Below are 27,127 nucleotides of genomic sequence, written 5' to 3' on the forward strand. Positions count from 1 at the left end.
AGTTTTTCAGTACTCTTATGGTAACACCAATGATGTTTTATTGCTCCCAGCCTTAATTTGGCCGCCTTCTGCTTCAGTCCTTTCGGTTCTTACTGGTAGATTAAAGAACTATGAAAATCCTCCTGAGTAAACGCTAACACGCCATAATCAATCCACCTCTCTTTCCCCGTCCTCTGCTGAGCTGCGTGGAGCGCAGACATCGGTTTCGTACGGCGAGGCAGGTTGCCCAGGCCAGCAATCACCTCCCTTGCCCCTCGCTTAACTCTTCCCCACTGAGCAGCGCTTGAGAGAGGCACCGTGCGGGTCTCAGCCGCGCCTCACGCTGGGACGGGACCGGCTGCATCCACGCCGCACCTCCCCGCCCGTGTGCCCGCACGCTCCCCTTCCATCTGCCCCTGGTCGCGGTGTCCCCGCTGCCGGCCGGCCCTGAGCGGAGCGGAGCCGAGGGCAGCGAGCGGGGCCGTCCCGATGGCGGGGACTGCCTGCGCTGCACTCGCAGAGATGCGCGGGGGTCGCGGCCCAGCCGCCTCCAGCGCCCGCCCCGCTCCCGAACCCCGGCCGGCCGGAGAGGGCGAGGTCGATCGGGCCGTCCCGCGGGGGGGGCCCGGCCCCGCCTCTGCCGGGCGGGGCGGCCCGGGCCGAGTGTCCGCAGCGGCCCCGGCCGAGTGTCCGCAGCGGCGGCGGCGGCGGCGGCGCGGGCAGGGCCGGGCACGGCCGAGGGGCGAAGGCGCTGCCGCCCGAGGGGCCGAGAGCGGTGGAGCAGCAGCGAGGAGCCGCTGACGGAGGAGTCCCCGGGGAGCGGCTCCCTCCTCATCGCGTGTCCCTCCCGGGAGGGGAAGGTGACCCGGGAAGATGGTGACCGTGGTGACGAAGCTGGTGCACTACCTGCACCTGAGGTAAGGGCGGGCGAGCGCGGCCGCCGCGCTGCTCCTCCCGCCGGGCGCACACCCGGAGCGAGCGAGCGGCAGTGGCGGGGCTGCCACCCCGGCTGCCACCCCGGCTGTCACTGCGGCTGTCACCGCGGCTGGGAGCGGGTCCTGCCCCGGCCGGGCGCTGCCCGCCGCTCTCCGCTCCGCTCCCTGTCCCGCTCTTCCCAGCACTCCCGAAGCGCGTCTTGCGGCACCGCAGGACAGCGAGGCGCGTTGGTGGAAAACGCCCGTTACCGTCTAAAGTCTGGAAAGTCGGTGTCCCTACCCCTTGTGTAGTGTAATTATACTAGCATGGATTAGACAAATTGAGTATTTAGTTTTGGTTTTTTTTTTTTTTTTTTTTTTTTTTTTTTTTTTTTTATACGAGTTCTGTCAGGGTGCATTACTATCATCTATTTCCCTAGTATCATCTATTCTAATTTAGCCGGCAAATGCAAATATTTTTGCACTGAGTGGAGGGAAAGCAAAAAAGTGCGCACTCCTGGTGGTGTTCTACTTGTGTTTTGTTGAATCACAGTTTCTCCCCTGTGTATGAGCACTTGAATATACATCAAGAGAGTTGATCGAAAACTTAAATAACATGTATCAAGAATAGCAAACATAAATTTGATTTCTAAACGTAATGATATTTTAGTGAAGCATTTTCACATAAGGCTGCTCTGAGAGTTGATTTCATCACCTATTTTTTTTCAAGTTAGCCATAGGAATGAGTGGAAAAAAGGACAGTCAATTGTACTGTAACTTTTTATTGCTATGATTTAAGACTTGATTCCTAGAATACGTGCAGTCTGTAGATACATTTTAAACAATTACTGGAATATCAACACTTTAACATGAATTGCATGACAGAAGAATGTAATATCACCAGTTTTACCTGGGTTTTTTTTCCCACTAATTTAACTGCTACAATTGTTGAACTTATTCTCTAAGTGACCAAAATCACAGCTCTAATTTTATAAATTTGTGTGGTTTTTTACTGTCTTACTTTGCTGGGTAAATAGAGAAGGAATTCCAGAAGGAAAAACCCCATCCAATTCCATACTCCTGCCTTTCTTCTGTTGTTCTCCTCTAACAGTGATTATTTGTTTAAAGGAATATTCCTGCTGATTTTGAACCAGAGCTTCATGACTCTATTTGCTTTATAAACATCAGATTAAAAAAATCTCAGCATCATAGACTTCATAATATAAAGGGAATTAGGAAACAGCAATTAGTGCAGACAGTTGAATCAATGCAGCAAAGCAAAAAAGTTATGTTCTTTTTCCAGTGGCAGCCTGATCACTGTCAAGTATTTTGTAGATATCATGAGAAAAGATGCCAAAAGGCTAACAAGTTCAATGAACTTTAAGGATGCTCTTCTCCCACCGGATGAGCATCAAGGCATTGAGAAGGAGTGAAAAGCATATCTGAAAGTTTATCAAATGCCTGGTCAGTGCCCTGGCTGAAGGCAGAATTTGAGTACTTTAGTGCTGGGTGAAGGAAGTCAATAAAAAAAGGGAAGATGTTAAGAAGTCAATCAATTTGCTTTTATATGAGAAGTAGAGCTGTTGGAGATACAGCTGAAAAGGGACACAGTAAATGCAACATTTGAAAGACTGAAGGTTATTAGTCCTAAATAAACACGAGTAAGAATTAATTTCCATTTGTGAGTACTAAACAAGAGGATAGATACTTCACTGAGTATGCTGGAGTGCTAAATAGTGGCAGTACCTGTTAGGATATGAATGAGCAAAAGGTGCTCCCTAAAACCAGTACCCATTAGCAGGACAGGGAAGATTTGCACATTTGGTCATCTTTAGTGAGTCTGTAGGCTTAAGGTGTGGATTGATTTTTAGCAAGATCACATAATACTTTTTTACCCATTCATGTCACAAAATCATGAGAGGTAGGGGATAGATGTTTCATTCAATATCAGTCAGACATAAACAGCTATTATCATTAGGTATTAACAGGTGCTTATTATTTGCCTCCTTCAGTAAGTGCCCAGCAATATAAAAATGAATCTAGAAAAGTAATGTAGAAATGAGTGCATACATATGAAATTGTCTGACATATTCTTGAAATACTATGATTTCTGGTTAAATAATTTTAGTAGGCTTCTGGATAGCCACATCATAATATTTATTTTACTGCTCATGAGAATGGAAGTAGCTGAAAACCAAATAACAGCAAGGAACCCAAAAAAATTCACTCTCAGTCTGAGTTAAGAATAGTAGGTTGCTGGTGTGATGGCAAAAATGCTTCTCATCAGCATTATGCTTTTTTCTCACCCTAGGCAGAACTGCTAAGGATAAGTTGTAACTCCTGTATTCTGTGTATATTCTTAACCATTGAGTCCCAGTCCATGAATTTAATTTTAGGGTTCTGCTACAGTTAAGTGAATAAATACTATGCTAGTATATATTAAGAAAAATATATTTATATATAAAAATTGTACTTCATAGACTTCTAAGAATAGAGTTTATGACAAGATTGGACTATGATAATAAAATAGTACACTGGGCAGCCCAACAATTACTGTAATCAGATCCTTAGAGAATAGTAACTATGCCCTTAATTCAGGTCTTACTGAGAAGTAGATAATTAATTCAAATCACTTTAAAACTTGCACAGTTAGCAGAAATGTGGACATCATGGGAACCTGTCTTTGAATTTGACACCTTGCAAAACTCAGGATCCTGAAGCTACAGGAGTAATATTAAAACCTTGGGCACTAAACAACTGTTCCAAAAAGTCCCCTTTCTGAAAATCAGAAGTAAACACACTGAAATGCAATGCTCGTGATGATAGAAGAAATCATGTAGCAGTACTTGCTCTTTTATACTTACCTCAGCTAATTAACCCTCATGGTTCTGTACCATGTAAACCCCATTCTGCTGAGTCATAAACTTCTGATTAGTTTCAGTCAGACAAAAAGCAGGCTCACTGAATGGGAATGGATCAGCCAAGAAACTAATTGTAAAAATACTAAATAAGGTTCTCAGCCAGGCGAGATGCTTTCATATCAATATACTTAATGTAATTAGCTCTGTATAAGTAAAGATTGTTAACCAAATGAGAGCAAAGCAGTGCACAAAAAAAAGAAATGAGCAATGATTCTTGAGAACAACAAACAAAGGAGATGGCAGCAGATAGAGCAGTTTGCAATGACAACACTAGGCAACACAAGCAAACTGAAGACAAAGATGTAGACTTATGAATGTAAGACATTCATGAGGAGAGTGAACATTCGATGCTACTAAGGAGATTTCCACAGTAAATTGTATTGCAGAAATTCAAACTTAAGCATGGCTGGTATTGTTCATTTTAGGAAGTGCCAATTCTTAAGCTACACATGTGGAAAAGCATTGTCCCAGGCTTGAAATGCTATTTTGGAAGTTCAGTTTTTTTTGTCAATGAATTATTAGTTTTCACGACCTGTCTCTGGAAGTGGCCAAATGAAATACAGTAAGATTTTTAGTTGAAGCAGCATAATAATAATACTATTTTGGAGCTGTCATGAGATCCTGCTTTTTTATATGAAATTTTTATATCTTTAAAAAGCTGTTAACAAATAAAAATCTTCTGCTGACACTGTCAGTTACATCTTACTTCATCCCTCTGATTCCAACAACTTAACACTCACTAAAAGGTCTCACTTAGGTTGTGCAGCTTTGAAATATACACGAACTTAACAATCTGCTTCTTAAAAATGCATGATTTGAGTCTGCATGGTTTGAGATGTGGCTGATGGACTGAATCCTGCCTGAGCAATGTTTATAACTGGCCTGGCACATTTTTGTTAACGGAGGCTTCAGTTCCAGAAGTTTGGACAAGAGACTGTACTGATGCCCCTCCAAGACCTCAGCATATGGTGGTGCATGGTTATCTTGAGGAAGGAGCATCTTCCCTTATCCTCTCTCCTGAGAGGATGAAGAAGCAGAGGAAGGAACCTCGTGCTTAGAGGTCCAGCAGAGGTTGAAGCTGCTGTTACAAGAACACACAGTCTGGACCTCATGGTTCAGCATCCCTGGCTACCATACTAGGGGTTTCCCTGTGAAATTTTTTAAGAAGTTTCATGTTTCTCTTAGAAATCTCTTAGATTTCTGGGCTTGGTACTAGTGTGGCCATCTCTGGTGATCAAGTAAAGGGCACAAAGGGTTCTGCTGAGTGCTGCAGGGGAGGTTATGGAGCACAGGTATTATTTTATGGCTCCTTATGATCTTGCAGTAGCATACAAATGGTCTGCATGGACCATTGGATGGTCTTTTATTCTTACCAGCCCCTGCTCTCCCCTTAAGCCAAAGGTATACTTGCGAATGATTTCTTTGATTCATAAAATTATACATTAAAAAAAAATATATTTTGGGACACACAGACCTGATGTTGTTGACTTCTGAAGTTCTTGAATTCATTTGCTTTTAGAAGCTTAATATGTCCTTAACATAAGGGTTTTTTAAATATATATCTAATGTAGCCCCTCTCTATTGTTCCTTATACCCTGCTGTAGGAGCACAAGACATAAGGATGCCAGATTGAATAAAGAACTTTCTATCTCTCAGAGTGCTACCTTGCAGCTTATAAAAAAGCCACTGTCTTTAATCCACTTCATAAACAGAGCTTTTTTAAAGATTAGGCTGTTTGTTCTTCTTGATGGGTGTGCTGGCACCATGCTCCTCTTGAAATTTAGAAATTAATTTCTTATTTTATACGTACAGTTGCCAGTGGAAATTTTCTACATATTTCTTTTGTATTGACATTATCCATTAAAGGAAATTGATTTTCCCCTCCAAGCTATATATGTTCATGAGTACTCACAAACAGGAATTTTATTGTTGCTTTTTAGCTGCTTGTGCTGGGCAGACTCTTCTCTTTTCCATTGTCCACATTTGACCACATCTTTCTTGATTATGAGTGATTAGAAGTGACACTATAATTTTACTTAATGTGTGATCAATGTCTGTGATATTAAAAGTCTGCTCTCTAGCCTGATATAGCTAGATGTACACAAAACTGCCTATACCTTTTTATTCTGTACAACACTGTGTTTGATGGCTGCCTTATGACCAATTAGTATCTGTCATTCAAACTGATGAGCCCCCTGGCTTATAGTATAAAATGTAGTTATTAAGTCTATTAAATTCATGCATGATTTTTTATTTTTTCAATCCTTTCATTAAGCCATTTTTCCTCTATAATATCCTGGACTTTTTCTAAATTGATATCCTTAATATTATAGTATCAGAAAATTTCACATTCTTCTTTCTGTGCCAAAGTTATGAATGAAAATATCAAATAATAAGATCATTAGTTGGAGGGAACCCAGAGAAATCTTAATAGGAAGACTCCCTCAGTTCATTGGTTTGTTTTTCAATGTAATGTATTGCTGTCTCTTTTAAGATAAGTCCTTCCCTCGTTTACAACTTGCACTGTTCCCACTGTCCTGTTTGTTTAGCTCTGTATGTAGTTACAGTCCTTATGTGTTCCAGTATCAAATGCAATACTGAAGCCATAAAGGATTTGTCTCCTGCAGCCCCTACTCCTTAACACATGTTATTTTAATATTAAAATCTGTTTTTATCTTGGTAAAGGTTAATAATGCCTTGTATTTTATCCCAGTTTTCTGTTTACCGTCGTGTCTCAAAATATGCTTTCCTTTGGAGCACTTAAAAAAGACTTGCACACTGTCAAGCTCAGAGTAACAGGTGCAAAGTTGCCAGTTTTTCAGTTTTTCTCTTCCTGAATTATATTTGCTATGTTATGTTGACATTCCCTGGTAATATGGCATCACTTGAGCTGATAGATTATTTTAAGCACTTACTATTGAATTCTTAGGGAAATTATTTCAATATCTAGGACAGATGATTATCTGTTCTCCCTGCCTTAATTTTACCAAACCTTAAAAACTTTGCTTCTTGCTTGAATACAATGTGGTGTTATCCACAGATTTTCAGGACTAGTCTGGTTTTTGCTGTCATTATCCTGACAGATTATTGAGTTGGGAAGTTTTGGGATGGCCATGCCAACATTATCTTTGATCTCAACTTCATTCTTACTGTGCAGCAACTTCGTTGCCATTTAATTTCTCTTTTTCTCTGTCCTGTCAAAGAATACTACACATAATTTAATTTATATTGTTAGGTGTCAAGACCTGTCAGCTGTCAATAGCCTGCTTGACTTTTGGCAATTTTTACTTTATCCCTACATTTTTGACTTTTAAGACACTGCTTTCTTGCCATCCCCTGCTGCTCCTCCCTCCCTCCTCCTTTCTTGTAGACCTTTTGCTCATATCTTATGCAGTGTTTAGATAAATCCATTTATTTTCTCAACTGAACATGCTGCACACTTGTCAGTGATCTTTATGGAGCTACCAACCGTTTTCCTTCAGAAGATACTGAACATCTGAGAAACCTGTGGTGAGGCTGTGGAACAAAGAATTCAAGGTCTTTAGGCTTGGGAATCATCTGTTCGTAAGCCTGAACTCTTATTTTTATTTAAAACTGACAAGTAGAGGAAAAAGCATGCACTCAGCAAAAATCTGTTAGTAACTACATGCTGTTTAAAGTTGTCAATTCAGCTCATTTTGACTAGAAAGGATTACTAAATGATTGTATTTCCAGCTCTGCAAAGAAGTCACCCTCTTCCATCAGCACTTTTGGCTCAAGAAAAGGATATTTGTTCATCTCTGCTTTGAAACGGCTTAAACCACTTTCTGACCAATCTATGATAACTGACAAAAGAATTCTCAGAGTGAATGAAGAGTTGCAACCTAGCAGTTTTCCATCAATTGAACTTAATTCCATCTTTGACTAAAGGCCATCACTGATGTTTTGTTATCATTTAATTTCTCACCATTCTGCTCCATGGGATACCTCCTGGAAACCGTACAAAGGCAGGAGGATTATCAGAGCCCAAGGAACATGCCCTGGGACACTCACCATTTCAGCTTCTCATTGATGAGAGGGCTTGCCAGGTGCAATAGAAAGGGAGACACTTGTACTGTTTGGAGGTGGAAGGGGACCTTTGCCACCAGGGGAAGGATGGTTGGCAGATATTTTCCAGACAGCATCTCCTCTCTCTGATACTACCTGGCAAACCAAGCACGGCCTTGGGTGGGCAGCCCACATGGTGGCTTTTCCAGCACTGGAAAGGAGATGGCTGCAGTAACTGTGAGCTTGTTTTCCTCATTGTCTTAGGGAGTACAACAGTATGTGTGGCATACACATAGACCTTCATTCCTTCACTATTTCTGCTCAGATACTTATTCCTTCAATCCTTCCTCACATATCATCTCAGCAAAACTGACTGCAGTAAGAATTGAAAAGCCTAATATTACCCTTTTTTCCCTGCAAGATTGATCAGTAGAGTCAATCGATATTTGATTTCTATTATGTAATAAGTTTTTACAGCCACATTCTTCCATTGTACTGTCAAAACTTCCTTCATAATCTCTGGATTAAAAAAAAAGCAGCTAGTGTGGCCATCAGAGTCCATCAAAGGTGGCCACCAGAGTCCAGCTTGGAGGCAAGGGTTCCATCACTTCAAAAATTTTTCTTTCTGTACCATAAAGATCAAAATAAGAAACAGTGCTGTATGAAGCAAGATTTGAGATGTCAGAGATTTAAAGCAGGAACAGTGAAAATTAATAGAAAGTCAACTCAAGAAGCAAGCACATTTTACTTAATAGAAGCCAGTAACCCAGAAAGAGCTCTTGGGCACTGTGTCCCACTGAGTTGCAGAAATTTGAATAGTTATCTGATGGAGGAATTAGGAATCCAGACATTTTGTGGACTTACTGATATGTGAGTCAAGCAATGTCATGGCAAGAAGTTGGTGACTTTGAGAAAAAACAGTATATAGTTGCATTTGTAAAAATTATTCTTCCTAGGGAGCATAGTAACAAGTAGTGATTCCCTAAGAAGTGCATGCCAATGCCATGAAAAATGTCCACTTCAACTGAGAAGCAGAATACAAGAAAAAACCAAAAAAGGGTCAAGAATGCCATTTGGAGGCAAACTCAACACAAAGATGTCCAGCAGAAAGGAAGTAGTCATAGGTATTCAATAAATTTAATGTTTTTAAGAACAGAAATGCTAGTGCTTCATGTCTGCTGAAAAATAAGCTTAAAGTCAAGACAAATATAATTTATGGAGCTAAAAATTCTGTTTATTTCTTCCTTGCATCCTTGGACAAAGATATTTTTTCTTATTGTATTTGATTCTGTTCTCAAAGTTGGAATGTCTGTAGGTAGTGAAGTGGTCAGTCTCCTCATACTCATGGCAAGGGCATGCATTGACATTGTAGACTTTATCATAATTTCTGAGACAAAATCAAATGGCCTAGGGATTTACACAAAGTAATGAGAGCCAGACCTACATCCCCTTGTTTACAGGTATCTTTACCTTCATTTTCTTTCTCCAGAATTGACATTTCCTCTAGCAAAAATGAGAGAATCCCTGCCCCTCTCTACAGGTGCAAGCCAGCCCCCATGGTCCAATCCATAATGCTATCCAATTTTTAAAGTTTTCTCCAAACCCCAGGTTTGGAGCAAAGGGTGAGTGCAAGAGGAGAACTGATCTATAGTGTATGTTTCCTGTAGGGAATTTTAATTCTGTGAAAAGGATTTAGGTCCTGTCTGTTCTTCCCAGTAGAGAAACATATGGCCCTGCATTTGGTGGCCAGCACTAGCAACAGATTAACATCTCCCATAAATGCTACATTTTGCTATTATGACAGTAAATGCTATTATACCTGGGCATAATGAGACAAGAGATTTCATAGCTTTTCACAGAAAAGCACATATTCTCTATAAATTAGGGACATGGTATTGATTTTTAATTACATACATAAGATAGAATGGTTTATATCTCCAATAATCTTTAAAGGCTGCCATCTGCCTCTAGACAAACTTAAGAAGGAAACCTAATTTGGATAAAAACCTGCTTGGATAGTTAATTCAGTTAAGGGATCAATTTCTAATAAAATTGAAGGATTGGGCTGTGTGATAATCCTTTGAACTACCTGCAGCAGCAAATTTGTCCTTAGCTTTTCTTTCCCACACTGGCTCTCAGCTTTCTGGTAAGTGAGGTAAAGGTGATTTACCCAGTAAGGTATATAAAAACTGACTGAAAAAAAATTGAAAGAATTTTAAAATTACTGCTGTTGTAATAAATTAATAAGAGCAGTAAAACTCATCAAAATTTAGATGATAATAATAAAAGAACTTTAAAATATGTAGTAGTGATATGAGGTAAGTAGATGTTTTTAAGATTTATTTAAAAGTAAGAATTATGAATGCATGCTCATGTACATGTACTCCCTGGAAATGGGATCAACAAAGGCCTTCAGTGTTATGGGACAGACACACATGAAATGAGGACAGAACAGAGGTGTTTAAGTAAATATCACTTTGAAATGTCTTAGTCTTTCAGAACTGTGTTTCTGCTCCTAAACAAAAGCAGTTTCCATTCAATGGACTCCCTGGTATTTACTGACTCCCCCTGCACTCTGTGCCCTTAGCAATTTCCCTTGAACTCTTTTACATAGCAGAGTATAAGGTCCAGATCAATTTGATAAGTAGGAAATCATAATGAGCTGTTTATAATAGATTAAAGTGCACTAAAGGATGTTATGTTTTCTTTCAAGGTGTCTTTAGAGCTAACATAGAGACATCATTTTAATGTTCTGTGCTTCATGATGTTGTCAATTTAATGGCTTACATCAGATTTGTAAATCCTTCATGACATTTTTATTAAAGGAAATATTACTTCATCTACTGTGCTGCTAACAGCAGCATTTAGTTTCCCTAGGTAAGTGAGGAGTTCAGAGCAGTGTCAGAGCTTAGCTACATTAGCCATTTGTGGTGAAAGAAAAGCCTCTATTAATGCTTATGCACTAGAATTAAGATGACTTGAATGCTGTAATCCTTCCTGTTCAGCTATTGGCATCATGCTGCCATCTGACAACAGCTGTTTCCTTCTTAATCTGATGGGAAAAAATGGTGGTAATTGTTACTTGCACCATTACAAGCTCAGTCGTTCCATTTTATGTTTTAGTAAATATGAACAGTGTTTCATAATAAAACCCTGTTTAAACCTCTTTAATGTATCCATGTGTTACATATAGTATAGTCTTGTTTATTTTTGCTTCAGTAAGTACCCAAAGACCTGACAGGCATTTTTCTGCAGCAGCATTTTACTTTTAGTTCCGTAGTTAGGAACAGCAAGATCCAAAACTTGTCATGAGGAAAAAACCCAGGCATTTGGGGCACATAAAAAAATGAGTAAGCACTGCATGTCATGACACTTTGTAATCACCATTCTTGGCAGAAGGCCAAGCATGGAGTTCTTAGAGGCTTTTGAAGCTACTGGAGCTGGAGGGTCCTGCCTTGGAGCTGGAAATCAGGCTGACATCCCTGCATTTCCTTACAGCTGCTACTTTCAAGACTCAAAAATGTGTTTGCCTCACCTATTCCCTGAGCTTCAAATTGTGGGGGTACTTAGGTAAATCTTGGAGTTCAAAAACTCATCCATGAGAATCAGATTTGAACGCTTCTGGATCACAGTCCCATCATAGGTGCTAGTTTTTCTGACAGCTACTGGTATGCCCACATATATTGAATACATTTGGTATTGGAGATAAAAGCTTGCTAAATGACAAAGTATTCCTTGAAAGCAGAAGACTGAGCATTTGTATTTTTTTTTTTAATGCAAAACTCTCATTTTGAGCCGGTGATACACAGAATAGTGGCTACTGTTGGTTGTGAAGCTGGAGAATTTAACTGACGATCTTGTCTTTTATGTGTTTCCTGAGTTTAGCTTGGGAACACAGTGGAATTCAGACATGGATAAAGGGGACAAAAAAAGGGTCACACTAAAAATCAGGCAAAATTAGGCAAATAATTCTCTACCTTTCAAAATTATGAATTTTCTTTTCATTTCAGGTGAAATCCTTTGTATAGAAAACACAGATGTCAATATTTACAAGAACAATGGAAGCTACAGAAGGTGGTTTGCACTCACCATTACCCAGCACTGTGTGTACGTGTGCTGTAGATCACCCCAAGGGTACAAATCTCTCTGATACATAGGAAAGGGGGAAAGGATTATGTGATTGTTGGATTAGGAACTATTTTTCTCTGATCCAGACAGTTATTGTGAACAATTCTAATTATTGGTGGCAGAAATACTCAGAGTCATCCCAGATCTTCCAGCAGCAGAAATCCCAGCTTCTGGAGAAAATGGACTTTGGTTCAAAGTCTCCTAAAATTCACTTCTCTAGCCCAGTAGCTGTTGAAAGCAAAGCTGGTGTCTGTTTTGCAAAACACAAAATACTGTGACTAGCGGGATAGAAAGGAAAAATGGTCCTGATCTTCTGTCTACTCTTCCTATCAGATATGCACTCTGAGAAACAAAGTTCCTTAATGTTTGCAGTTGATGGTTCCTCAGGCTGGAACACCCACCCCGTGAACTGTCTGCACAGAGACTGAACTTCTCACTCCTTTCTCTGGAATTGGTGCAACTATTAATTTGTAATTCAGAGGATCTTTGAACCTACTCTTGTATTAGCTAAGAGCCATGCTGAGATTGTTAACTTAGCAAATCACTTGATTCCGCAGTTCTCCTTTGTGTTAGCTGCTTCCAGTAATGAGACTTCGCATGCAAATACAAATAGTTGGAGCAAAATGAAAAACTCTAATAGATAAAATTAAATATTGCAAGTATTTTCATGACACTGCAGAATGTATGAATAATGATCAAGTGTTCAGGAATGAAATGGGAGGAAACAAAATATGGAATTCTTCACTAATATTAAAGATCTGTTATGTGAACTGTATTTAATACCATCTTCAAGGAGATGAGTTCTTGGGAGTATTCTCAAGGGGATTTGTTTTATTTGCTCCATCTACCTTGGTTTAATCTGAAGTAAATAAAGTTTATTTAAAATACGTTCTTAGGTTTCAGTCCTACTGACTCAAACATAACACAGAAACCAAACAATCAGCAGGACAGTCTTTGGGCATCAGTATGAGCTGGATTATGAGCTCTAGAAATGCCTCCAAATGTAATTTTTTGAAGGATGTGGATTGATAATATATACTGACATTTTACAGTGAGAACGGATTTTTTAAGGAAGCGTTCTAATCCAGATGTGTTCTAAATATTTTTACTTTTAGCCATAGCAAAATGCATTTGACAGTTTTAATTCATTATCTTAAAATACTACTTAGAAATTCAGAGTGATGCAGATGTCTTTCTCTTTGTCCACTGACATTTTTGATATTTACATTTCCAATCAGGGCGTAAACACAACAGTTTCGCTGACTAAAGTGCACTGTTAAAATTTAAATGCATGTTTATTTTGTGAATACATAATTCACTGAATTAAGATAACACTGAACATCCACTATGAGCAGGGAACATGGCTTGCAATTTAGAAAGGGGCCTGTGTTCTGCAGATAAGTACACTGTCAGTGTTAGTCTATGTTTAAAATGTTTCAGCTACAGGGGTTAGAGTTGAAGAATTGCTTCATTTTTGCGAAGCTGGAGCAGGCTTCACAAGATCCATGACTGGGAATGAGTTCCTGAGAATTGCTTGTGACAACTGCATGTTAAATGTGATCCAGATTTCCTTGAAAGGTGATGGTTTTAAACCTAATCAGGAAGTTGTATCCTCAGAAAGTTCAAGAAATTCAATCATAAATTAAATAGGATGTGTTACTTTTAAAAAAAATAAATAATGCAGTATAATAAAGATATTTTTTCTAGTGTTTTATAGTGAATAATAATTTCTATTTTTTGTCATTCACATGCATTTTCATTACTCTCATTGTTGCAAGGAACAAGAATTATTTTAAATTATGGCCTATTTGAACATAAAAGTAGCTCTACTGGTATGGACAGAAAGTCCATCTCCTTGGTATCCTACTTGTTTAAAAGACACCCATAAACGAGTTTTAAGGAAGGGGCAATATTCCCAATGCTCTCACCAGCTTGCAGCCATATGCTGCCAGGCAATTCCTGAGCCAGATGTTCTTTCTGTGTGTCTAGCAATAGTCCATGGATAAATCTTCCACAAACATGTCCGGTCTTGCCGAGAACTCGTGTAAGCCTTCAGCTTCACCAGCATCCTGCAGCCAGCAATACCCCTGGGTAATGACACATGATGTGGAATGCCACCCCCTCCAGTTTGTTTTGAGTCAGTTTCTTCATTGTAATTACTGTCAATTCCCCTTAGTGCTGCTGCTGGAAGAGACAGTGAATGATCCACTGATACAACTCCTTTTTTCTCCCTTGAGGTTTGTGTCTCAGTAATTTAGTTCCCTGTCTTTACCTGTAGACCACCTTCTCTGCCCTCTGTAAGTGTTTGGTGGCTTTTAAAAATTGATCCTATAATTACAGTAGCCTGCAGTCAAATCACTAGGATTACTTGTATGAACCAGGTATAATCAACTAAGTCCTGAATTAGAAATGGTATTTGACATAGTTTAAATCTGCATATTGTTTAAACATAAACACAGCTTCCATTATATTGTGTTTGGATGTTTGGGAAAATCAGCCTCTTAACAGAAAACCTGATCTGACTGTACAATTTAGGCCAGACAAATAAAATACTATTTTATTATTAATGCACATTGTTTGCTTCTGTAAGAATATGTTATGCCAAAAGAGTTTGCCATGTACTTTTATGACTTAAAAGTCTTTCTGACATACACCAAGCTTAGTATAGTAAATGCTACTGGGAGATTTCTAAATATATTCCCAGTATTCTTCTGTACTTTGCAATATGTCTATAATTTAAGAATGGTGCTTAGCCATCTATCCCAACACTTCTGCACTTTCAGACCCTAAATGTGAATAATACAAAATCCAGTACACGTAGTGGGTCCTTGCAAAGCAACTGTGATGAAGCTTTATTTTAAAATTTTGTTCATGCTTTTCATTAAAGTACTTATCTGCAGCCAAGAGAATAGGAAATTAGGTTGACTAAAATAGCTACCATAGTCTGAACTGAATAGTTAAAAGTAGAGAATTCTACTGATTAAAACAGGGTACTTGAAACATGGCAACATCCTAAAGTTATAACTATTTCACAGCTTGTTGGCAGCTAAAAAATTATGTACCTGCTTCAGGGAGAAAAAACAACATTTCAGTTTTGCCCATGTGAATAATTAGGCAGCACTTAAGACATTTTAAACTATTATGGTTATATATTGCAATATATATTTCTCCATAATGTTGCAGCACACATTATACATTGGGCTGACTCCTTGTAAAAGTATCTTCCTGTGATTTCTGTAATGAAATCCACTTTGGATAGATAATAACCTGATGCTTCCACAAATAGATAACTCTGAAACTGGGGCTAGGAAAAAGCAAAATATTCAGTTTGAAAACTGCTCCTGTGAGCATCTACTCTTAGAGTAGCAATAGTCTTTTATAGCAATTCTGTCTTAATTTTTAGTGATGATCCAAAGCAACTAAAGGGAAATAACAGGCTAAGGAAAAAAATCAAAAAAGAATTATTTTGGTGGGCATGCAGCTTTTTTCCCCTTAACTGTTCAATCATGGTCAGGATCCCCAAAACCATCAGAGATGTGGTGTTTGTGCTGTTGCTTTGATAAAACTAAAACTAAGATGTCTAAAGATTAATTTTTCTAATTTTTGGAAGTGCTTTTTTGGTTTTTGTGCTCTTGAAAAACAGCCTATTTCTTAGAAATAACAGTTACACTAGGAAAAGCCCTACTGTGGTTGCAATAGAAAAGCACTTTACACTACTACAGCCACCTAAATACCTGAACAGGTATTAAATGTTACAAGTACTCTTATATTGGTAAAATTTATCTACACTAGTATGTTTTCTCTGTACCCATTCTGGAAGAGTCTAGCTGGCAAAATTAAAGTGTAGAAGGTCATAGTGATAAAGATTCCATTCCAAAATTCTCCTAATTCCTTTGGGATGTGCTCAAAACTTGGATGCTGTTGACAAGTGCCCAGCCTGAACTGTAAATATCTTTCTGAACATGAAAGGGAGAGGGAGCTGACACTTGGTAATCCCATCAATTTGGTGGGAGCTGTGCAGGGAATAATTGTACAAGAACTCTTGTGGAATTTCACACTGCTGTTTCATTCTCCTGTCTCTTCTGGGATTTTTTACCTGAAAGAAATAATGCTCTAATTTTTTGCCATAGTGCTATTTCCTAAATAGCACTTTTTAAAAACACTCTTTTTAATTATCTCCCAATGAAAAACAACCCCAACAAGGAAACAAACCATGAGGAAAAAGCAATTTAAATACTTAAAATTGAGAATTTTTTATGAATCCAAAACCCAGACAGCAAACAATTCACTCATGGATCTATTTATTTGTTCCTCAGAAGAGAATTTACAAGCCCAAAGCCAGGCTGGTGCATCATCCAGCAGCACTGGACCAGGGGCCTGAAGGCTTGGTAGGAGCGACCCTGGTGCCCATCTCTCCTGCATTGCCTCAGAGATGAGTGTAAAGGAGCCCAAATGTTGCAGCAGGTGCTGAGCTCACAGGACAGGGGCTGAAATATTAGTCCAGGAGGCATCAGAAGAGGCATAGTCTCTGACTTTGGTGGGGTCATCATTTTGCTTTATGTGCTCTGGCAGCAGAAAAACTTCAGTATTCTACTGTCCTGTCATTTATAACCTCATTTCCCGAGTCTTTTTCAGCCTTTGATGAAGTAAGGCTACCTTCTTCACAAACACTGATGATCTCAGCTATGGAATGATAAATTCTTGTTCTACAATGCAGGCATTTACCTTATAATTTATCTGTTTGACTTTTGTCTATTCATCAATCCTTCTCATCCATTGCCTTAAGAAGAGAACCTCTAACTATCTATGGCAATCCTATTAGACAATTAGAAAATTTGGAGCACTGATCATTATATATCTGCATATATGGGGAATGAAGGAGAAAAAACCATATTTGTATAATAGTTGAAGTTTTCTTGTTGTGGCCTGTGTGCTGGTTTTGCCATGCTTCTGGTTTGTCCTTCACCTTGCAGCTTGAGAAAAGCAAAACGCAAACAGGATTTCCATATGAGTACTACTTGATTGTTCCTAGCCTGTTCCTGTTAGCTAAGCTAACAGAAATGTGATTTTATTGTATTTATCAGTAACACTTATAATTCTGAGAAAATTCTAAAGACTTCTGGAGTGGAGGTACTTGTGTATAGCTGAAGCTTTTGTACATCAGCCAGCAGGTGATGAAAAATCCTACAGATGATTATCCCCTTGTACTTCTGTAAGATGTTCCAAAACACAGGTAAAATAATTAGGTTCTAAATCCCCTCAAGAACAGAAGAACTCATGGTATTAGAGGTATCTTATTTGTAATATTTTCCACCAAATTTTGTTGTTATTCACGCTTACATAAAAGGTGAGTCCTCTTCTCAATGAGAATTTGTGAAATACTCAAATTACTGCAAGTGTTCACTTCTTGTATTTCAGTTTTAAAGATGGTAGAAAATGTGCTTGGAAAAAGTGGTGAAACCAGAAGTTTATGCAGCTGATTTATTATACTGGGAGTGTTAAACTGCATAATTACTGATAAAGAGATACTAGCCTGGCTGGAAATTATGTTGTCCTTTAAAAATGTTACTTTTCATTCACACAAAATGCAATCCTCATCTCTTTGCTTCTGCCCGTCTCTCATTCACAGTATATAAAGTAGCACAGCACTGTATTTAACGGTCAGGAAAGAATAGAAAAGAGATGATGATGATTCTTAGATATTTTAAGTAATTTGTCCCATGATAAGAGATTGATGGGGTCATCTAAATTCTGAAGTGGAAATATTACTGATCAGATTATAGTGCCTTCTGCCAGTTTGTTTTTATATTTAGTAAAAAATACTCTGCTCAAAGGAGGTGGTTGTCCCACTCTGCTCTGCACTGGTGAGGCCTCACCTTGAACACTGTGTATGGTTTTGGGCACCAAAAAGAAGATATTAAAGAAGATATTAAGCTATTAGAGAGCATCCACAGGAGAACCATGAGGATGGTGAGGGGAAGCTGTACGAGGAAGGCTGAGGTCACTTGGTCTGTTCAGCCTGGAGAAGAGGAGACTGAGGGAAGACCTCACTGTAGTCTGCAGCATCTTCATGAGGGGAAGAGGAGGGGCAGGCACTGTGGTGGTCAGTGACAGGACCTGAGAGAATGGCCTGAAGCTGCATCAGGAAAGGTTTAGATTAGGTATCAGGAAAGGTTTTTCACCCAGAGTGTGTTTGAGCACTAAACAGGCTCCCCGGGGAAAGGGGGAAATAGTGTATAAGGGACAGTGTTGCCTGATTCTGGGAACTGCTTTCTGTCCCTGAGAGAAATGCATTCTTCCACTGATGCAAGTTAGTAGCCCTGCTCCCATTGATTTTTCAAGTGCCAAGATGAAATCAAGGGCAGCCAAGAGCTGCAGATGGTCTTTCTCATCAAAGACCCAACACCAATGCAGCTGTACGTTGTTAGTGCTCACTCTGACCCCAGTTCCCTATGGCAGCCATATGGCTTGGAACCATTCCCTGGTACTCTTCCCTCTTGCAGGACACACGTGTGTATCCTACTCTGCAAACCAGCCCCACTTCCCTGGACAGTTTTGTGTTGTTCACTACTGTTCTCATTTTGCTTGTGACTGTATTAATTTATCCCAGTGAATCTATAATTATCTTTGTTAGATTAAAATTTCAGGAGACTTGGTCATAGATGTCCCCATAATATTTATGTTTACATCTATGTAGATTTGCATTACTTTCCACATATGCATCCTCATTGAAAAGTTACTTCAGCTTCCCTCTTTTTTTTTCCTTTTTGGACATATGGTGAACAGTATTGTACATAGTGTGAGTTATTAAATAGTAGGATACTGCAGTAAATCAAAGTAAATCCAACCACTATAACATAAATACAGTTTTTTGGGGGTGAATATCTTCCAAGTAAACTGCAAATGTTATGTTTTTCCCGCAGAAACTACACTGTAATATCTTGATGTAGGCAAATGTTCAAGTTTAGCCTTCTGTAATTCCAGCAACTGCTTCCAAAATACACAGCAGTGGTAGTATATTCTTGCCTTGTAATTCTGCAGCTCTGTCTGAACCTTGCTCTAAAAACCTATCACAATTTCTTTGCAATCAAAGATGAGCAAATTAGTGCAAATTTATTAAATCTAGTCACTTGTGACTGTAACAAATGTACCCTTACAGGACTGAAGCCCTGAAGGCTACAGATTTTACACTTTGTTTAAAATTATTTGTGACTTGCATGTGTGGCTATGCATCAGTCTAGAGATAATCATGAACTTTACAGTTATTGCTTGGTACATGGTACTAAAGGATAGCTGTAATAGTGCCGTGAGTTTTTATTGGTGTATGACTGGTATTTTTTAGCTTTCTAACTGGCTTTCAGCCAAAAAGAAACAAAACCTCAAATATTAATTTGTTGTACAAATTTTTGCACAGGTATTCATGCTAATTTTCCTTTTAGTTGTTATTCATCAGAGTTACTTTTGAATACCTATGAAGAGTAAATAAAAAATAAATGAATAAATAAAAAGCATCAGAAGGACTATCATAAAGAATCTGTTTTTGCTTGCAGCTTATATTTGTGAATTTTTTGGTTCAAAATTTGTCCAATCCTTGTTACAATAATGTTTCCAATCACAAATGTCATATACTTACATTCATTTAAAAAAAATTGCAAGTGCTAAATGTCATTGTCAGAGCTATTTGCACAAAAGATGTCCAAAAAATTGTTTGTATGAAATGCATGAAACCTCATTAAATAGATAAGACAAGCAAGAATGTGGGAACTTCCATTCCTTCTTTCTGATTTGTCTATGATATTTGCAGATATGATCTTAAAAGATATTGTCTCATTAAGATGGTATATCTTAAACTGTAGTTGGGACCTGACATGTGGTTAAAGTATGGTGGCCTTCTTTTGGATTTAGTATTTCTGGAAAATGCTGTTCTGAGTTGATATGAACCATTTTTAAAATCCATATTGAATTCAGAAGATTGTTTCCATTCAAAATAGCAAAAATAAGACTGACATCTTGAAATATTCTGTATTAAGAATGGCTGAATTTGATTGCAGTGTAAAATGTGAGAGAAAGAAACACTTTTCAAATATTTGTTTGGGATGAAAGAAGATGATGCAAAATGAATATTTTTGTCAGTAAGAAAGAACGAAGAATATTTTGCATTGTGTTAACTTTAAGTTTTACTGGGTATTCTTCAACCCTCAAAGACAAGTGGTTTTCTTTCTCAGAGCCCATGACTCATACAATTGTTCCTTTCTTTGTTCTGAAGCATTTTTCCTCAGTGCATAATGACATTTCTGGATAGCTCTGGCTTGCTCAGCTTAGGATTGTGTCACAGTTTTCATGAGCTTTTCTGACTGACTAAACTCTCCTCCTTTGTGGCTGTTCTGTTTCATTTCACCAGATGTTTTTGTGCTACAACTTCAGCTGTGATCAAATCTGCAGGCAACAGCAAAATTAGAAGGGTAAGGAAGAGAAGAGCTCCCAGCCAATGTGCTGACTGACTTAGTTAACACGTGTGGGAGAGAGCATGGTTTCAACTTCCTAGCCAGATTCAGACTGAAAAAAACTATCCCAAACCCTACTGAAGCCTGATCTAAGGTGAGGGGTGGGGATGGTGACACAGAACCTGAACCCAAGCGATGGACACAGCCAAGTACATTCTCTGCACTTGCTAGCACCCCCAATCTTTCTTGATGAAACTGTAGCTGATGAGTTCATCAGTTGTTACATCCCAAATACTGGATAGAGGGGTCTATTTCCTGACCTAAAGAAAAAAGGCAGGGGGGAGTGTTAGCTACCTAAGTCTTCTTCACTCCTGCCTCTTCAGAGGGTTTGGTGTTGGATGCAGTGTCCGAGAGAAGAGACCAAACCCCGGATTTCTGTCCTTCATGACAGCAGCCTCTCAACAAGAGAGTAAATGCCCCCTTCCATTCAGAAGCATAGCACATTTCCCTGAGGAGACCTTTCAGAAGGAGCTTCCTCTGTGTGCTTTGATATGCAAGCCCGTCAGCAGGTCTTCTCCAAGTGTATCAGACAGTGCCTGATGTTCAGATCAGTCTCACCAATGTCAGAAGCAGCCATGTGAAAAGTTGATGCTTTCCACAATACTGTGCCTGTGATATAGTCACAGAAAGTATCTGTGATGTGCAAGGTCCCAGTTGCTCTACAGAGTTCAGGGTGCTCATGCTCAGGAAAGATCAGTTCAAATTGAAACAGATGCAGAGTCAACAAGGAGTCAGGAGGATGGAAGATCTCCCTCTGAAAGAAAACCAAAATTGTGTTTAACCAAGAAAAAAAAATCTTTTTTGAGGGTTATACAGCTGCCTTGTATAAATGTAAAACATGATTGAACAGAAAAATGAGATACCAGTCTCAAAACTTTTTTTTACCCATCTTTATTTCAATTTCATGTGCTAGTAGAGTGTATCTACCTCTGCAGTGAATCCATTCAGTGTGCACCACATTTAGGTAATATTTGGGAGAATTAAGAAGAGGCAAGGCGATTATATTTGGGAAATACAACCACCTTTTCATAATTAGTGACATATGTGAAGTCATTATTTATAAAACCAAAGTTGTGTCAGAAGTAGTTAAAGAAAAAGGGGTCATTTAGAGTTACCAGTGAAAATCTCTTAGTCTCCAACACTCATGCTGACTTCCCCTTTCCCAAAGTGGCATGAAACATCAGTTATGGCATTTAGTTTTCTCCAAAAGTCCTACACCTCATGGAGATTCTATAAAGTGCACTCGATTTATCATCTGTTTTCTTTGCCTGTGGATGCAGAAATCCATGCCATTTTATCCCTATTAAATCATGCCCCAAATGAAAGTAAATCGAGTGATGTAACAGGAAATAATTTTCTGCATTTTTTGGTACCTTTCAATGTAATTGAACATATGGTCAATACTCATCATAAATAGCTAGATATTATTAGCCCTCTTATATGGATTCCCTGTTACAGGGAAAGGGAAGCAACAATTGATATGAGGGCTTGTGCAAGGTCACACTACAAATAGATGTGGATAAATTACTTCTACAGAAACAGATATACCTCTATGGGTAAAATTCAGCAGCTGTCTGACCATGAGTAAAAACATAAGGCAGATGAGAACCTCAGCCGCACAATCCCTGCGCTATGATTTACATAAGGTAAGCAGATGGGCAGCAATGGGCAAGACCTAAATTTCTCCAGAGAAAGCATTCAAGAAAAACCAAACAGGATAAAATAGAATAAATGCACATGCTCATTAGTCTTCATATGGATAATCTCAAAAGCAGCCCTGGTAATTACTGTTTCACCTTTTGCAAAGTCATGGAATTAAAAATTACCAAGGCAGCCACCAGAGTGCACCAGATACATTTTAGAGCAACTCGCAAGACAAGTGAACAACCTAAGAACTGTTACTCCCTTTTCTGGCAGTCTTTTGTTTTTTGTTATGTGAAACGAATCATCAGCTCTTTAAATATGCGTGCAGAGGGCAGTGAGGAAGAAGGTGAGGACTCAGAAAGCTAGGAAAGCATCACTGCTTTCTGAGTACACGTGTGACTTCATCCCCACCTTTGCCATTTGGGGATGTGTAAGATGATCTGAAACACCTCCTACATATCAGTACTGTACATTTTGAACTACTGACTACTCCACGCTGTGTATGCCATATGGTGCACGTTGTAACTGAACATTGCTTCTTCCGTATTTTGAAGGGCAACATAAAAGCATTAAAGGTGAAGTTTACCAGACAGATGTGCACATCTGCATGTGACCTCCTCATGTAGTCAGCCTTTCTAGTCAGTGGAAATAAATGGACAATTCTGGCTCAGGATTTGTCTTTATGTGCTAAGGTGGAGGTCTAACATAGGACAGAGGATTTTATCCTCTAAAAGATAATTTCTTTCCTGGACTTCTAATGGAATGTAAAATCAGTTATATAGCTCTAGGCATCAAGAGTTAAGTACATGTAATCTACATTTTTGTATTATTCCTAGCATTGATTATTAACAGCTGCAGAACACTCTTCACACATGTTGTTCTTTAGGTAGTGGAGCGCAGCAATACATGAAATGTGAAACGTAATAAGGGTTAGATTTCATCTTACAGTACACAAACAACGTTCCATTTAATGTATTTTCTGGCTTCTGGCTGGAACCCTGGAAATATGATTTGGATAATGGAAGTGCTGCCATTTTATTTCAATGTGAATTAGGTGAGAGAGCTGGTGAGACATTTTCTGCTCAGTTTAAAACCCATCTGAGCAAATGCTGGAATAGATAATAGAAGGGAAAGGTTGAAACTCCCCTGCATTAAAAATATGCTTTAAATCCAGTTGCACTTCTACTTTAGCACTACAGTAGTTGTCAAAATGCTCTTGGACATGGGGATTTCTAGATCTCAGCAGGAGCAAATCCATCTACTGCCAAGTCAGCCTGTGGATTTAAATTTGTCAGCTGACCTGTTACTATTTCCTCTAGCCAATTCTTCTCAGTGGGTTGCATTTTTATCTGCTGATAATTAACATATCATTAGGAACTGGAATGTGAAAAATCACTTAGCACATTTTTAAAAAGAATAATCATATATTTATACAAAATATGAAAAACAGTGTGATCTATTTTTTTATTTGGGAAAATTTTAAAAATGAAAATAAATAGCTTTGCAGTGAAGTGTCAAAAGCACATGTTGAACACATGCCTATTCAAACCCTGTAAAGCAGAGATGAAGGATGGCACTGCTGAGAAGTTCTCTTTTTAGCAGTTGTTTTGTAAAGAGAGCACTAAGCATGAAAACCCTGCATGGTCTGCTTGGCTTTGGTGAGTGAGTATGTTGAGTATAAAGGCAGTGCATGACATCTTAATCTAAATATTTAAACTCCTTCAAAGAGTCTTGGATTCTGTAGCAAGATAGGCTGATTTGTAATGTCCTTTCTCAATTATATCCTCCTCTTAGCACATAAACCTATAAGCCTCAAATGGTGCATTCTTACCTAGTTGATTATAGAGTTGTAGAACAGTTTGAGTTGGAAGTGACCTCAAAGATGATGTAATTCCAAACCTCCTACCACCAACAGGGAAGCCACTCACTAGATCAAGTCCCTCAGGGCCCCATCCAATTGGCCTTGAACACGTCCAGAGATGGGGCACCTACAAACTCTCTGGGCAACCTATTCACCACTCTCCGAGTAATGATTTTCTTATTAACATCTAATCTAAACCTGCCTGCTTTCTCTCATTGTCCCTTGTCCTGTCTCTATCTGCCTATATAAAAAGTCCCTCTCCCTGTTTATAAAAAGCCTCTTTAAGGTACTGAAAGGCCTCAATGAGGTCTCCCCAAAGCTTTGTCTTCTCTATGAACAACCTTATTTTCCAAATAAGTATGCCTGGACCCTATTAAGAACAAAAATATTAATGACTATTAATATATTAAAGGAATAATATTAAAGGAGTTAATGACTATTAAGTCAGAGTTAGGCAGAAGACATACCAGTGAGAGAGAGTAATGATATTTCTGTCAATTTACAGCAATAATACATCTGTAGGTCAAAATTATCTGTCTGTGTCTAGTGTAACCTAGGAATCATTTAATCAAAGAAAACCTTGCTGGTAGGTTTGATCCTATCAAGTAGAGAAAAAATTGTGTCTAGAGTTAGCTCCTAAATTCACTTCTATGTTTGAAGTGCATCATAATAAAGACAGATGTGAGAAGGGAATCAATATCTCTTCGTGGTTTTATCACTAATTTAATCCCTAGTCTCATTTTTTAATAGGACCATTTTTTCTTTCTAACTCCGTTTCTCATTTTCCTTGTTACATGCTTATAAAAGCCTTCTTAAGCTTTCTTACTTCTTGCTGTCCAGTTGACTGGTACAAACTCATTCTGGATTTTGCCTCTCTTAAACTCCCCCCCACCCCAAACAAGGTAGGTTCTTCCCCTTCTCCATTTGCAGCAAGATTGTCTCTTGAGCAGCCCCTGGTGATGCCACATTGACTACATCTTGTTTCTGCACTCTTCTTTTTCACATCGAGGCTGCAGCTTTGTTGTGGTGTGCCTTAATGATGATGTGTTTTAAGATGCTTATCAAAGAAAAAGCAGTTTACATTTTTGTTCTTACAGCACATAATAGATATATATATATAGTTTGGGCAAAGGGCTTTGGAAAACACTCATTAGACATGGAGTTCTCTCAATCTTTTATTTCTGTTTTATTTTGGTTAGATTTTAATGGAAGTTTTATAACTGTTTGGCATGTAACCAGTTAGCTGAAACTTTAGACAAGGCCAGGACCTAAGGACCCTGGTATTTATGTTTGGTTTTTCTGGTTTAGTTTAAAAGAAACGGGTCCTTCTGAAAATAATTTTGCATTCTGCCTATGCTGTTAAACAATTAACCACAATTAATGTGCATTTAAAGAAAGAGACAAATGCACCAGCAGATAGGAGTGCTAACATACGTTAATAGGATGTTTTCTCACCTCATGCTGATGTATTTCTAACTTGAGCTGTGAAAACAGAAGTCTTGTTTGCATGCTTGTGTGAGAAGTTAGGCTAATTTTTGCCTTTGGGACACAGCATGAGATGTAGAGAGAACGCAATACCTTTGCAGTGGGAGTACAACAAAATCTTTTCACAGACCTAAGTTTTGCAGTGGTTTCATGTCCTTGTTTTTGTGAGTGTGTAGGTACATGTAGACAATTTGTCTCGGTGCTTTTGGTGCATAGTGCTAGTTAAACTGTTGTAACCATGGTACTAAGCTATTGCTGAAGCTGCACTGAAGCTGTGCCTTCTCTTTTACCAATTCTCTTTGCAGAAGGAGAATATCTGTGGAGGTGAGGCAGCCTCTTTTCTATGCATAGTAAATATTAAAAAATTAAAGAATCACATAGTTAAAAATTGACCTATTCCTTTTTCTAATTTATATGCATAGTTTATTTGTTGGTACTAATGTCATTTCAATAAATTGGGTTTTTTAGATTACATGTGAAAATTTTGATTAAAAAATAACAATACAAAATATATTTTAACCAAAACATCTTGGCTAGCTGCCTACAGATAAAGCACCCAAGAAACCACAGAAGATGCAGGCTTTATCAAAACCCACCCCCCTTTCAATAGTTCATATGGCTTTAAAACTAAGGCAGCACGTGACCCTCAGGTGTGTGAGAAATGAAAAGGGAACTCTGTAATGGTTGGCCTATTTAATGATATCCAAGTTTTCCTGTGCTTGTAATGTTGGGATGCTTCTCAAAATTTAATGGCAACATTACCCTTTTTAAAGGAATTGGGGCTTCCTGTTTGGCACTCTGTAGAAGTCCATCATCAATGGCAAAATTCTGTTTCTCTGGCTATGGTCTCTCCAAAGTCACCAGCTATTAACATCAAGGACTCAAGAGGACAAACTGATCTTGCTCAAACATGACCAGTGTTTGCTTCTCTGCTGGGACCAACCTCCTAGTGGCTGTAGGACAAGATTTCTGTGCTGCTCCTGAATAGCAGCTCTGCACTGCGCAACAGCTGCACAGAAAACTGTGTGGTCCATCCACAACCTTGCATGCAGCGTTCCAATTTAGGTACAAGGTTAAAAAAGTGAAGGTTCAGAACTCGATACCCACGCACTTCAGAATACCTCACGGAGCCCAGCACCAAGCTTTGCAGATTTTAACTGCAAGCAAAGCAGTTGCATGATTTGTTTGTTTTAAAAGGAAAAAAGTAAACACAATGCAAATTACACTCATCTCAAGTGAAGTTGACTGATTCACTTATAGAACAAACTGATAATAATTCAGACAAATCATATGCATATGTGAACGAGGGCACAAATTACAAACATAAATAGCGTATGTGCCTTTACATGTTGCCATGGAAAAAAACAAATGGGTTTGGGTGTTGCGTTAGAGGTCTTGCCTACCAATTCAAAACTAATACCAAGGCAGTGAGTCCCATCTCATCAGAGCCTGTGCCAAGGCACAGGAAAGTATTTGCCCACCAAAAAGGCTGACCCAATGCGACAGTGGAGCTAATGTTCTCTTATTTAAGGCCCAGAAGGTCTGAGGCAACTCAGTCAGCAGTGTCCTTGCTTGACATTGTCCCTTGTGATTTTTATTATGAGAGATTATTATTTAAAAAGAAATAAACTTTTTTTTAATGTGTGTATGAAAAGTTAAAGCAAT

General features: G+C 38.7%; 1 protein-coding gene across 1 annotated transcript in view; it reads left to right on the forward strand.

The window, feature by feature from the left end:
- Positions 1-760: 760 nt before the first annotated feature.
- The window catches only part of ARHGAP18 (Rho GTPase activating protein 18), a 95,482-nt gene continuing 69,115 nt past the window's right edge, over positions 761-27,127 (forward strand). Inside the window, exon 1 of the mRNA XM_071436993.1 lies at positions 761-896. Within this exon, the coding sequence (XP_071293094.1) occupies positions 853-896 (44 nt within the window). The 5' untranslated portion in view covers positions 761-852. The remainder of the gene's footprint in view (positions 897-27,127) is intronic.

Source organism: Agelaius tricolor, unplaced genomic scaffold, assembly GCF_023055355.1.
Source record: "Agelaius tricolor isolate 1412-34295 unplaced genomic scaffold, bAgeTri1.0.p SCAF_1, whole genome shotgun sequence".
NCBI lineage: Eukaryota > Metazoa > Chordata > Aves > Passeriformes > Icteridae > Agelaius > Agelaius tricolor.